Consider the following 13,971-nt stretch of genomic DNA (forward strand, 5'->3'; position numbering starts at 1 on the left):
GTAGTAGTTTTATATGGGTAATATTTGGATGAAGTATGTGCATTTTTATTTAATTTGCTTGTGAGGTATATGGTTTTTGGCCTTTTAAGTTGTTTGTGCATACACTTATATGAAGAAAAAGCATCTGTAAGACTGTGCAACTGTTTGTATAAAGTAAGTGAAGGTTTTTGGTATGCTTTAAAGCTGTTATGCTATGAGATCTTGAATGTATCTTTTTTTAAAAAGTGATCACATTAGATATACCCCTTTATTTTTTGCATTATATAGTAAAAATGAAGGCTTTTCAGCACAACATGCTTTGATTATATTCCACTTACATTTTTGATAAGATAAGGCCAGGGTATTATGGTATTAAGAAATATCATATAGGGTTCTCTAAGTTAAGAGACACTTTTATAGTGTCAACAGCACTTTTTTTTTAAACTCAAGACAAGAACTGCCAAAGATTCAGTTAAAGATTCTGAAACCTATCCCCAACACAGTGAACAAATTATGAATTTGCCTGTTATTTTAGTAATAAATCCTGCACTTACAGTATATTTTATGCATTCTACAAAATGCAAGAGCACACATCTAACACATTTATTGGTCATTTTACACATTTTAAATACAATATTTTGCCTGAATTTGTAATATTTTGGACACTGAAGGTGTTACTGGTGGTTTTTAGATCTCTGGAGTGATATAAATCCTAAAACTGAAGGATTTAATTTGAGCCTGTGGGGCCTGTAATATGTTGTAAAAAGTGTTTTCTTATATTTTCCTAAATTGTAAGCTGATATATCCACAGTACAGAGCAAGCACTCTGGCTGCATGATCATAGCAAATAAAAGTGAACTCTGGACAAAACCAGAATGTTAATGCATCCTGATACAGTTCTGAGCAAAATATGTCCAATATTGCAAACAAGCCAAACCTTCTGCATGAGAATGTATATGGAGCGTAACTTGTGTCTTTAACATTTTTAAAAGTCACCAAGTCCTGCTTTTGTAATGAAAATTGTTACATTTTCATGTTTGAATGCACTGGAGTGCAATAAATGATATATCATTTGGTTGCCATGTCTGTTAATTGTGTGTTTTATTGTATCCTAATTTTATACATTTATTATTTTTATTGCTAAAAGACAAGAAAATTAATCCTAGTCACCGGGAATACTGGAAATCTTTTTTATTAGTATTCTTATTATTATTAGTAGTATTCTTTTTTTTTATTGGCTTGTAGCGCCACCTGCTGGTCGGTTCGAACATCTACGTTTGTTTATATCTGTCCACGTCGAGCTCGGGCTGTCGACACACCTCAGTTTAATATAGCTGGATATAAACACATAAAACTGCTGTCTAGGCACAGATAGATTAATTTGCCATACTTCATGTTCATCTTAAACCAATATGAGGTGACATGATACGGCTCACAGTTGGTCGTCTCACAGACAGTCAAGCAGCACCTGTGGACAGGTGATGCAATTAGCCTAAATTTACTTGAGAGCTCCAGAGAAGTCTTCAAACAGCGATGCCTTTGTGTCATCTGATGCGGCTTTGCTGGGATGATCCAACCAAATGTTGTCCAAACTCCCTTTAATCCCACAAAATCTGGTAAGTGCTGCAAAATTCAATCCACCGAGGTTCAATGTCTGTTATGGTTGCATGTGGCACTTTCCAGGAATAGGGTACAATTTGTTGTCCCATTTAGTTTTTTTGAGCATTAGGGGCACAAATCCCATCGTTTTGAACGATTAGATAAGTTAGATAAATTATTATCTAACATGAAGTTAAATTGGGCATTTTGGCCTGTCAGTCTTTATATAACCATTAACATTGTACAACAACGTCACATTTTTGCCATAATCAGTTGAATTCATATTCAGTTAACTAGTAAAAGATCTGAATTTTATTAAAAAAAAAATAAAAAAATGTAATATTGCTTAAAATTGAATACCTTTTTGAAACAAAATAATATTTAACCATTTTTTACAATTAAAGTAGGCCTATAATACAAGTATGAAAACATTTTTTTCTAATTTTTTTTATTATTATTTCTAGACCACCAGTGTCACACCTTTTATATTCTTTGTGTTCTTTACATGAGAGATGTCTTTTTATTTCTAGTTTTCAAAGTTCTCATTATCAGCTTTTTGTAAATGTATGATTGTTACATCTTTTTAGCAGAAATTCAGAAAACAATTGTTTATAAAGACGTGTACATTTTCATTAAGTCTCAAGCTTTTTTTGTTTGCAGTTCTTGTAGGCATCAATTAACAGTACTGAACCACATGCCCTCTCTGCTAGACTTGCTCCAATTATCCAGGATTCTTCTCATCTGAGGTTTCTGTCACCATTTGCCTCACTGGCAGCCCATTTACCAAACATGTAACAATGTTCTCGGGGTACAAGAACACTCAGTTCTCACACAATTTCAGCTAATGCAAAACCTCAGCGGGAAATGTGACGGTTATTCCTTTTTAATAGTGTTTTTGTAGAATGTGAAAATACAAAAAAAAAAAAAAAAAAGTTACATATATAAACGCCAACAACCAGTCTGTTTTTTTTAAGCTTATTTACTTACACCAATAAAAAAAGGAATTCAACTGTTTACATCTTTACATCATATTTGCATAAGCCTCTATCATTGCACAAGGTCAGCAGGTACCAGCACAATATAGTTAAGTTTATAAGGCAGACGAGCACATCATTTTCATTTATTAAAAGGGCTTGTGGGGGGGGTGTTTTTAATTGGAACAGCTAAATAGCAGCAATGCAAAACCAGCTCATGAAACTGTGGAAATGAATATGCTCACCTCTCTGCTGTAATACTGAGATACAGAATCACTGGTCAGCAATAAGGACAGATGGAACATGACCTCTGTATACTTGTGTACCCTCATGAGTCAAAACAGCAGCATTGCAAAGAGAGATTCTTAATTACATGAATGATTTCTAGCACAGATATCTGGTTAAAAATAAATGCACAGACATTACCATTCAAAAGTTTGGGGTTTGTAAGATTTTTTTTTTTTTCTAATGCTCACCAAGGCTGCATCTATTTGATTTAAATAACAATCATAATACAAATATTGAGAAATTAAGATTAATTTTTTTTTTAAGTTTAAATGTATTTTATTCCCGTGATGCAAAGCTGAATTCAAATCTTCAATGTCACATGATGCTTTAGAAATCATTGTAATATGCTGATTTGGTGTTCAAAAAATGTATTATTGTTATCAGTGTTGAAAATATTGCTGCTTATATTTTTTGGCATCTATAATACATCAGAAAATTCAAAAGAACAGCATTTATTTAAATATTATTTTTGTACAAATCTTGAGTCTCTGCTGTCACCTTTGATCATTTTAATTCATTCTTGCTGAATAAAAGTATTAATTATTTTAAAATCATACTGACCCCACACCTTAAAACAGTATGCATTCGTGCAGGTGAATCACTGTTTACATGTGTATATTTATGAAAAAGACTGATAAATCTATAAGACTATTATGTCACTGCTCAGAGGAGAAACCATAACACCATAAACATACTGGCTAAAATATAAAATATTATGAAATTAAAGCTTAAAAATTAATAATTCAAGTTTTATTTGGTGGGTAGTCTACCTTTAAGTCATTAAGTATTATTCAAGTATTATCATTGTTAATAATAATATTATTATTATTATTATTATTATTATTATGTGAATCTTACCACATACCCAAAGCTATCTGTTTACTGAGCGATGCATGATGTCACTTTAGCAAATCAAGCAGTAATTTAAGGGGAGTAAGGAACTGTAATCTGTAGAAGGAAGTGTGACTTTATTAAACTACAGGTTTATTAAAGTGCAGGGAAATCAAGTGCATATGTTGTATTTGTGTTTGTCAGAAAGACAAACTTGCTGAAGTTGCTCTGACGATCTTGGCATTGTAAGACAGGTCCGTGGGTTAAATAACCTCTGAAGCATGGGGGAGAACATTAACATGTTGTAAACCAACTGTATGGCAACTTTTAAATATGAATTGACTTAAATCAGATGTATTTATAATATAAAAACAGGTGGCATGCATTTAATAGTATACTATATAACAATTTATTTTTTTTATCAGATGGTTTTTACTTCAGATATCATTCAATTATATTTAAATAAATAACTTGTTAAACACCATGCTTGCGTTATATTTAATCTAATCCTTGAATCATCAAATTTAAGATTGAGTTGTGTAATATTAACTTAATATATTAGCTTATGTTTGATTTAAATGCAGATTTACATTAAGTCAGATGAATGCATTCACATACCGGTTTGCTGATGGGCTTGTATCTCATCCAGGCCAGAAAGACTGCGGAAGGACCGTCGCTCCTTGAAGGCCACAGTAGGAAGCATATCCTCCTCGTCCCTCAGCTCCAGCTTTGGCATTTTTCCTGGATCTGGTTGCCTGATTACAGACTTCACGTTGTCACAAGGCAAGTTGTCCTTTACTGATGCAGCTTTCTAAAGAGGACAGAAAGTGAGCAGGGCCTCTAGATGGGGCATAAACAAACCGCCTGCCAGTGATAGTCTTACCTTGTCATCAGAGCCTGTCTGTCTTGTTCTTTTCATGATTTCTTCCAGGCGCTGATTTGGGAAAAATTTAAATCACAATATACATTAGGAAGTGGTAAGATTTTCAGTGTTTTTGAAAGAAGCTTCTTTTGCTCACCAGGAGGCGTATAACCTGATTTGGGATTCTTATCCTATCTCACAAAACTGTATCTTATCTCTAATTAGGAAATCTTAAATTCCATTATCATGCTTGACAATCCACTTTTAGGTCTGTTACCAAGCAACCAACACTGCGCAAGCTGCTGATGAGGTAAACAAAATAATAGAAGCTACTTCACTTTAAAAATCACCATTTGCAAAAAACTGTAAGGCATTAGTCACTTGCACTATAAGCGGTAATGCTTTGTGATGCTTTTTTTGTCTCTGTAATGCTGGTTGTATTCCTGTGCCAACTGTAATATCATGTTGCGTGGCAGTCTGTAATTACTTATAAGTGTTTTTTCATCAAAATTTAACACATCCTCAGGGTCCTCTAATAGTCTTTCTACCATTAAACATCTCTGCTCTTCATTTTCAATTATTAATAAATGTAATACCATTTTTGGACAACGCAATTGTAAGAAGTTTTTCCGTTAGCTTTCAAATAATTTTGAAGTTAGGATATCTGTGGAGTTGTCCAAAAGTTAAGACAGTTTTTAGGATTTTTTGTCAAGTTAGGAGGTTTCTGTAATACCTCCTTCCTATCTGTAGTTAAGATAAGATAATACACTTAGGAAATAAATGTGGTCCTAACTGAAATTACTATGGTTACCAAACAGATAAGATAATATGCCCCCAGGGCTGCATTTATTTGATCTAAAATACAGTAAAACAGTAATCTTGTGAAATATTATTTCAAATTAAATTACTTTTTTATATTTTAATATATTTTGGAAATATAATATTTTGGAAACTATGATAAATTGGTTTAATAATAAAAAAAAAACTTCAAAAGAACAGTATTTTTTAATATGATTAATGTCTTAACTGTCAGTTTTAATCAATTTAATGCATCTTTTCTGAATAAAAGTATTAATTTCTTTAAACAAAAACAAAAAACAAAAAAAAACTTACTGACCCCAAATTGCAGTGTTCAGAATGGTATTAATGTTGTATATATTTGAAAGTGATTCTGTTTCTAAGTTAGGGTTACCTTTTTCCTCTCTTGGCGTTCGGCCTCCTCTCTCTGGAAGCGACTCTCTCTTTCCAGTCTCTGCTGCTCTGCCAGCAGTCTCTGACGAGCCTCTTGCTCTCTCTGAGAATAGATTATGGAGCATTATAGGATTTTTTTTATTTAATTATTTCCAATAATCCATTTAATATATGATCCTAGCTTTATTTAAGGAGAAAAAATAAATGGTCTGAAGACGTGTAAACTCAATGAGAGGAGCACAGGAATCACCGTATATAAAGCCTGATGTGTATTTTTTGGACCAGATGCACTTGCAACATTATTGACTGTTTTCAAACATGTTTCCTGCACTTCCCCACTGGTCAGACAAACTCAAACTCAAGCCAGTGCTGGTCGGGATGCTCAAAATGTATTCACTTTTCAGTTACACTAAGTAAACCATTCGGAAATTGTTTTTACACATTAAACCAGGTTTGGAAAAGTGATTTAAACATCCAAAAGCTTTTAATGCCTGCTGTTGAAGCCTGTTTTCCTCCTCTTTCTGTCTGCGAGCATTCTCTTCTTGAGCCTTCAATTGCTCTTCTTCCTCTCTCTTCCTCTTCTCCTCCTCCAGTCTCAGGGCCTCTGCTTCCTCTCTGGCTCGTTCTTCAACTCTTCGACGGGACAGGTCCTCTCTGCTCTTTCTGCAAAGATTTATATCTGCCATCATGAAGTTCAAACTCTGTGTTTTTTTTTTTTTTTTTTTTTTTTTTTTTTTAAATACAGAATTTTAACTTTAGCATATTTAACTGTCCAGTTACTTCACCAAAGAACAACTTTAAATTGTGGCCTTTTTTATTTTACAAATTTAGCATTTGATAGTCAAAAGCAAAAAGACACAAAAGATAGAGGAAGATTCACTGATAGAGGAAAGGTAAGAATACAAAAAAAAAAACCTCTCCATCTCCTCCTTCAGTCTGTGTTCCTCTTCCTCCTCCTGTCTCTGGAGTCGGGCTTGTCTCCTTTTCTCCGTCAGCAGGCAAGTGGCCTCTTCTGCATCTGTAGTCCAAGCTGTAGGTCTGACTTGAGCCGCGTCACCAATCTGACTTGGTCCTAAATGTAGTCCAAGCTGTGTGTGTGTGTTATATAATCCTAGATATAATATATATATCCTAATATATATATACTTGCAATATGTTCCATAGTATATAATATGCCGTACCTAGACTACTAATCGATTTAATCGATTTATCGATATATAGTTGTCAATAATTTATATCGATAAATATATGCCGTATATATATGTATAATATACTATACAGCAGGAGAATACATAGCCAATATATATATATATATATATCTCTGTCTGCAGCTTCCCAGCGTGATGGGTGAGGCAGGCGGCATGGAGTAAGCTAGTAAGAAAAAGAAAAAGCGGAAGATAAAACTAACGGACGAAGTCATCAAAGTGTGGGAGCAAAAAGAGATAAGCCTAATAAGGCCCTATTTAATTAAGTTTTTCTCAAATAATACTATGAATATCTGCCTCATTTCCCACAGGTAGTCGAATCATTTCAGGCATAGCTTTTTTGTTAACATTTTATATATTTTGCACTATATACCACTATATTTAAATATATATATGTATTTGCACCTGTTTATATAATAACATTGCTTTTTAACAATTAACATTTAAAGCTTTGTACTTCCCATTCATAATTCAGTTATGCAGCCTAATTATGACTGACTGAGGAAATTAATGTTTTCATTTTTAAAATGTTTTAAATATATAAGTATTATTAGCAGGTTTTTTGTGTGTCCAATTTTTTTTTCTGGACAACCTTCTGATTTATTAAATTTTACTTTAAAATGTGAGTTCCATTCAGGTTTCATGCCATTGGTATTGTGATTGTTTACAGTGTGTGTTTTTTTTATATAGCTGTTTTATATATATACTTTATATAAAATTTACTGCAATTTATTCTTATATTTTGTGTTATTTCATAGCTTTGTTCGGATGTTTACTTTGGAGCCCTGACTGCCATTGCAATCTCCTTTTTTGTTGAGTATGTTCTATAGTTACATAACTAACCCTAATGCAGTACCATTGTAGCAAAAAGGTTTTAAACTGAGTTATTAATATTATGAAAATGTGGGAATTATTGGAAAATGTGTCTGAGCAAGACTTTCACTTACCATTAGGAATCTGAGGGCCTGCTGGTGGATTCGGAGGCCCATTAGTAGCAGGATTCGACTGGCGTTGGTTATCTTGCAGACATTGTTGAGCAAGTGTTTCGTCCGATTCTAGATCCTCCTCTTCTGGCAGTGGAGGCAAACTGTCTTGTTTAAGTGTGGCTTGTCTGACATGTGATCTGTACTGCAGCCTTGGAAATGGGTAGATAAAGAGACAACGGGTCATAATGACCAAAAGTATAATTTTGAGAGTTTGAGGAAAGTTTGATTTTACTCATTTCTTTAAAGAAAGTAAAACCACAAGTTAGAGCTTTAAAGCTGTACTACATAATTTTAGCGCCTCTGTCGCCATCTGTGGTTGAAACGTAAAATTGCAAGTTACAGCTGGAGTGGTTTCTTTAGTCAATTGTGCTTTGCCTTTGCTCTTCTGCATGACATGCAAGGATGAATGACACAAACCTGAAAATTACTACCATATAGTGCAGCTTTGATATTGTTTCTCCTAGACAGCAGTGATATAAAATGGAATGACTTGCTGAAGTCTAAGAGATTGTTCTGTACAAATATATAAAATGTACCATGATGTAGGGAGGACAGTATTCTCTGGTGGGGTTGTGTGCTGTTTGGGCTTGATTTCATTTGTTGTTGCTTGTAGTTGTGGCTTTTTCAAGCCCTGTCCCTCAAAATCGCCTTTTGCCACCTGAAATATTTTTTGCAGATAAAACCACATGCAGTATGTCATGCAACAAAGTGATGTTTGTTTTTATATTTAAAAAATTAGTTTGAAATTTGAATGTGTATTTTTACCTGGTTCTGCGGATGGTGAGATTTGGACTTGAGCTTGCAAGCCTGTTTGGCACTTTCCCACAATGCACCTGGGGCTTTCGCGTGGTGCTGGTGTTCATGGTATGACATGAGGCTGAACGATGACAAATAGGAACAACTGAAATCATATGGTGTTTTTTTGTTTTTTAAGATGAGGTAAATTCATGAGGATGAATGAGTATAGAGAAATAGGTTTTATGAGCATGAGAAGAAGAAAAAAGGAAGTCAATATTTATTACACCCATCTGAATGAAATATCTGAGTGATAGATGCAACTCTTAAGTCTAAAGTGATACCTGTGTCTCGTGACAGACACACAGCGCTCCTGCTTCTGGCTAGATAAGAGATGGTAGGAGTCTGAAGACGGCGGACAAGGTCAATCTCCCACTGACTAAGAGAGCGGCGTTTAGCTAAAGGAGAGCAGAAAGCAGAACGACTAACAGGAAGAGGTCAGAAAGGGAGTTGGGAAAGTGGATGCAAGGCTAGAAGAGAGTTTTAGCACCAGTTATTGAATTTTGAATCATGCATTTAAATATTCACCATTATTGATTTTGTTCTTGGTGACACTTCGTGAGCAGTGACCAGGTTTCTGTTTGGCCTTCTGACTTTTCTCCATCGTCTTCCGCACCACAGACTCATAACGCTCCTAGAACACAGGATGAGAACACACCCATCATCCAATGCTGCGTATGTTTTTAATCACGGTTGCAAAATCTTCACAGCGATATGTATGTGTATATATATGTGTGTGTGTGTATGTGTGTATGTATGTATACAAAATACATTTTAATTAAAGATGTAATTAATAAATTCAAATATTACCAGTATTTGGTACTGAATCTTTTTGTAATGGTGGTTTATATAAATGTTATAAAAATTTGTTTCTCAATCTTAAAAACATATTAAGTTTGTAGACCTAATGCATCTGTATTTTTGTGTAAAAATTCCATCCATCCCTATGATTTTATTGACTTTATATTTTTTCTACAATGTCCAAACTCTTCACTGGAAGCATATGTATGCTATACAAACAAAATCTCTCCCACCAAGCATCAGTCATGATTTATCTCATGCATAAACTCACTCTTTCTTCTTTGAGCCTCTGTTTGCGTTTCTCCTCGACCGCCATCCTCCTCCTTTCCTCTCTTTGTCGCTGCTCTTCCAACTTCTTCCGTCGATCCTCAAGGTTTTTCTCATAGAACTGCTTGGCCCTCTCTTCCTTTGCCAGCCAGCCGTGCTCACGCAGCACTACAATCCAGGTACACCAAAAAAAAACGTAATAAAGCTTTCCGTTTGTTCTTCAATTGGTAATGATGTTATACTGTATGTACAGAGTAAGGAAATACCCAGCTGTTTTTGATGCGCCTCTCTCCGTTCACGGGCCAATCGCAGTCTCTCATCCACTTTTAGCGCATTTGACTCTAAATAATAAAATAATTATTCTGAAATTTTTCATGCAGCACATAATATAATACATTCAAATATGTTGGAATGAATGACAAAAATGAGCATCTGGGAAGTTTCAGCTTTAAAGACATAATTGTTATTGACATTGTATCCATACCATCAGTATCAGGCACTAAAGGTTTGAGAAAGGAAAATGCAAATTGAAGGATAAATATTCGCTATTTAAGACCTGTGTTATTTCCATTTCGTGTGTTGATATTAATCTGTGCTGATTTAATGTTCAGTGGAGCACATGCTTTTCTTTTTTGCTCCAGGGCTATGGGTTTCACATCAGTTTTCACATCAGATCTGGAATCTGGGGAAAAAAAGAGAGAAGCCGTTTACTTAGTGCTCAAAAAGAAAAAAAAAAGATATATGAACACCAAACATAAGTCTTGTAGTTTTTTGGTCTTTAAATATTCTGCTGAAATTTACTCTTTAACCCAGTTTGAAAAGCAGACAGGTAGGTTAGAAGGTAAGAGGTGTGATGATTTACAACATTACGACACTGAGCAACGCATGGCATAGTGGAAGCCTTCATGATTGATCTCTTTGTCTTTACAAATTCTTGAAATAAGCACACAAGGATGTTACTACAACCCTTTGAGTGACGCATACATCAGTTTCATTGTTATTCAGACAAGTAAGAATCTCATTTACTCATGGTGCTTCCCCCTTGAAAGTGTAAGTTAGGGGCCTGTAACTTTTTAATACTTTTATTTGCCAAAGATGCATTAAATTGATCAAAAGTGACAGTAAAAACATTGACAGTGTTTTAAAAGATCTCTATTTCAAATAAATGTGTCTGTTTGTCAAAGAATCCTGAAAGAAATGTATCACTGTCCTCACAAAAATATTTAGCAGCACAACTGTTTTCAACATTGATAATAATAAGAAATGCTTCTTGAGCACCATATCAACTCATTAGAAGGATTTCTGATCATGTGACACTGAAGACTGGAGTAAATTCAGCTTTGCCATCACAGGAATAAATTACATTTTTAATTCTATTCGAATAGGAAAGTGATTTTAAATTGTAATAACATTTCACAATATTTCTGTTTTTACTGGATTTTTATCAGATATTTGTAGCCTTGGAATTAATAAATATATCTAATAAATATATCTTGAACAATTGTAGACACCTACAAAAAATACTTTTTTTAAATTTTTTTTTTGACACTTCATACTGTATACCTTTGGCATCTCCGTTTCATAACTCAGCAAAACCTAAAAGCGGTGCTTTACAAGCATGCAACATTACTTAACCCAGAATTAATAGTGGCCTTACCCTTGGGTTAAAAAAAAATGATAATTTAGTGTTCAGTGTACTCTGATAAACCTATAAACATAATTAAGTAGTGTATTTCAACAAATACAGGCTTGGGCTCCCAGACTATGCAAACCTTTTTTAGTGTCTTTGAAAACACTTCTACAAACAAATGTTAAAGGCCAAAAGGCAGATATAAAGATGTACATGAGGCTTGTCTCATGCCAGTTTTGACTTTTTCTTCTGAATCAAGACAGCCCTAGGCTTGTAGACCATTACAAAGCAACATTTGTTTTACTCTTACTGTGTAGAACAACAAATTCAGTGCCTGACTGAAGAGTTTGTGGTGACGGTGAACTCTTTAGGTGAACCTTACACTCCAGATCACCACAACAATGATATAGAGGGGTGAAGTGTGGAGCATGACTGATGCAGAACCTATCAGAGCTGCAGAATTTGCATGCATATTTTAGTCACTTGTTCTAAGAAAATTAAAGCAGATGAACTTGACATCGGGGGCGTTTCATAACAGACATCTATCATGTAATGTGAGACCCTTATAAACACCATTAGCACAGCTAGCATCATCACACACAAGCATAACCCATTCTTAATGTCACTATCTGAGCAAATCATAAAGAAGTGTATTGTTATTTAGTATATGTACTCAGAAGGGTCTAACAGCGTATGCCACCTAAGAGGATCTGTATATGTTTGTATCCTGAATTTTAAGATGCACATGCTCTGTCAAAGTTGTGTGCAGTTTATTGTCAGCCCTGAATTAGCAGATGCGGTTAATGAATGTCATATTTATCGTCTGCATCTCACCAACCTCTCTGCTTCCTCGCAGTGTCGCACATCTTCATCCGTCCCTTCTCCGAGATCGCAGCGAGACCCAGCTCTGCTGTCCTTGCCGTCTTCCTCCACACACTTTCCTGCTCTGCCAGGCTCAGATGAGCTGGCATCTTACAGTGAGTGTGTGTGTCCCCGTTTAATACATGTAGAGCATCTGTGTTCCCTGTGCACAAGTCTTCCACTCCAGCCAGCGGCTTATCAGTGCATCTCTAACAGGGAATAGACTGGATGAGAGAGAGAGAGACCGAGTGTGAAACACATTCTTCCTGAGGGAGATTGTGTGAGCAGCTGATTTGCTGCTGTCTGGGCTGTGTCCAGCACACATGCACGGCAAACAAACTCAGTAAGCTTCTGTAAGTACAGAGTGCACATGTGCCATGTTCTCACAATAGAAACCCACCCAGCTGGAAGCAGCTGTGGTTACTGAAGGTGTGTTTTCCTTTAACAATCCATAGAGCCCTTTGCATTGCATTGGCCGGTCACATTGACGGCATACGAGCAACTGCAGCAAGGATGAAATATTCACACTACAACAAAAGAGGCCGAGTTGGATGCAAGTGCTTTTTTTCGAAGTGGTTGCCTGGGTGACTGTGATATGAAAAATTGTGGGAGGCATAACACTGTATGCCAATGTCCAGAAATAGTGGCAGAGAAAACCTGCTTTTATCCTGTGCATCGATTAGTGACATGTAACATAAAATATACAGCCAATCACAGATCAGATTAAATGTTCTAGTACCATATCTTGGACATGTTTTTCACATCCGATAATACTTCTGATAGGCTTGAGGATCTGCTCTCAGACAGAGAGATGACGTTATGTCTTCGCTATCAGTAACAACTGTGGATCCATATTTGTGGCTTTTTATGTAATAGTCCACAAGTATTACAATGCATTAGTCTTCGTTTAGCAAATCTTTTCTATCTAAAACAACTTGCAGTACATGTTTAGGGACAGTCACCCTGGAGCAATGGGTTGGGTAAACTCATAAATCGCCCTTTCAGCACTCAGTTTTGAACCTACAAGCTGTAATCTGTGAACCATTAAGCCACACCAATCATGCAAATAGAAGAGACAGATACTACAGACTACATTTTCACCCTTTTCCACTCCATCTACCCCATATAAATAAATTTTTTCTACAAACACCTTTGTTTGGCTAGAAAAATGCTATTGAAAATTCCTACCATTATTGCATATGTAAAAATATACAGTTCATTGAACATAAATTGATTGGTTATAGGGCGGGGCATGTTGTCACAATGGGAACCGACTATAGGCGTTTCCACAAACTATTCAGCAAAAATGTTGGAAATGTATATCAAGATTTTTTTTTGTTATTTTAGTACTATAGTATGTATTCATATTTTAAATTGGCTTTCAAATTATTTTATAAATGTGTGTGTGTGTATGTGTGTGTGTGTATGTATGTATCTGTGTGTCTGTATGTGTGTGTCTGTGTGTATGTCTGTGTGTGTGTGTGTGTGTGTGTGTGTGTATGTATGTTTGTTTGTTTGTTTGTTTGTTTGTATTTATATATGAGCGATATTCCACAAGTAGACATGAGATATGGCTGTATATTGGCACGGCTGTGATCTGTGTGTATATATGTATTATAGTCTTAGTAATTTTATAAGTTTACATTAATAATAATATTACAGTTAATAATATTATAATAATTTTAGTACTTCAGCTTAAACT

At 35.1% G+C, this 13,971-nt stretch overlaps 1 protein-coding gene across 1 annotated transcript; it reads right to left on the reverse strand.

Moving 5' to 3' along the window:
* Positions 1-3,797: 3,797 nt before the first annotated feature.
* On the reverse strand, positions 3,798-12,615 carry LOC109104784 (ensconsin-like). Its single transcript, XM_042773765.1, is given in 15 exon segments — positions 3,798-3,945; positions 4,290-4,482; positions 4,555-4,605; positions 5,726-5,827; positions 6,216-6,387; positions 6,640-6,796; positions 7,877-8,064; positions 8,452-8,574; positions 8,669-8,816; positions 8,995-9,108; positions 9,239-9,344; positions 9,783-9,946; positions 10,045-10,119; positions 10,335-10,460; positions 12,247-12,615. Coding segments are annotated over 15 exon segments (1,863 nt in total). The 5' UTR covers positions 12,380-12,615; the 3' UTR covers positions 3,798-3,934.
* Positions 12,616-13,971: the final 1,356 nt, after the last annotated feature.

The sequence above is a fragment of the Cyprinus carpio genome, chromosome A17 (genome assembly GCF_018340385.1).
Source record: "Cyprinus carpio isolate SPL01 chromosome A17, ASM1834038v1, whole genome shotgun sequence".
Classification (NCBI taxonomy): Eukaryota; Metazoa; Chordata; class Actinopteri; order Cypriniformes; family Cyprinidae; genus Cyprinus; species Cyprinus carpio.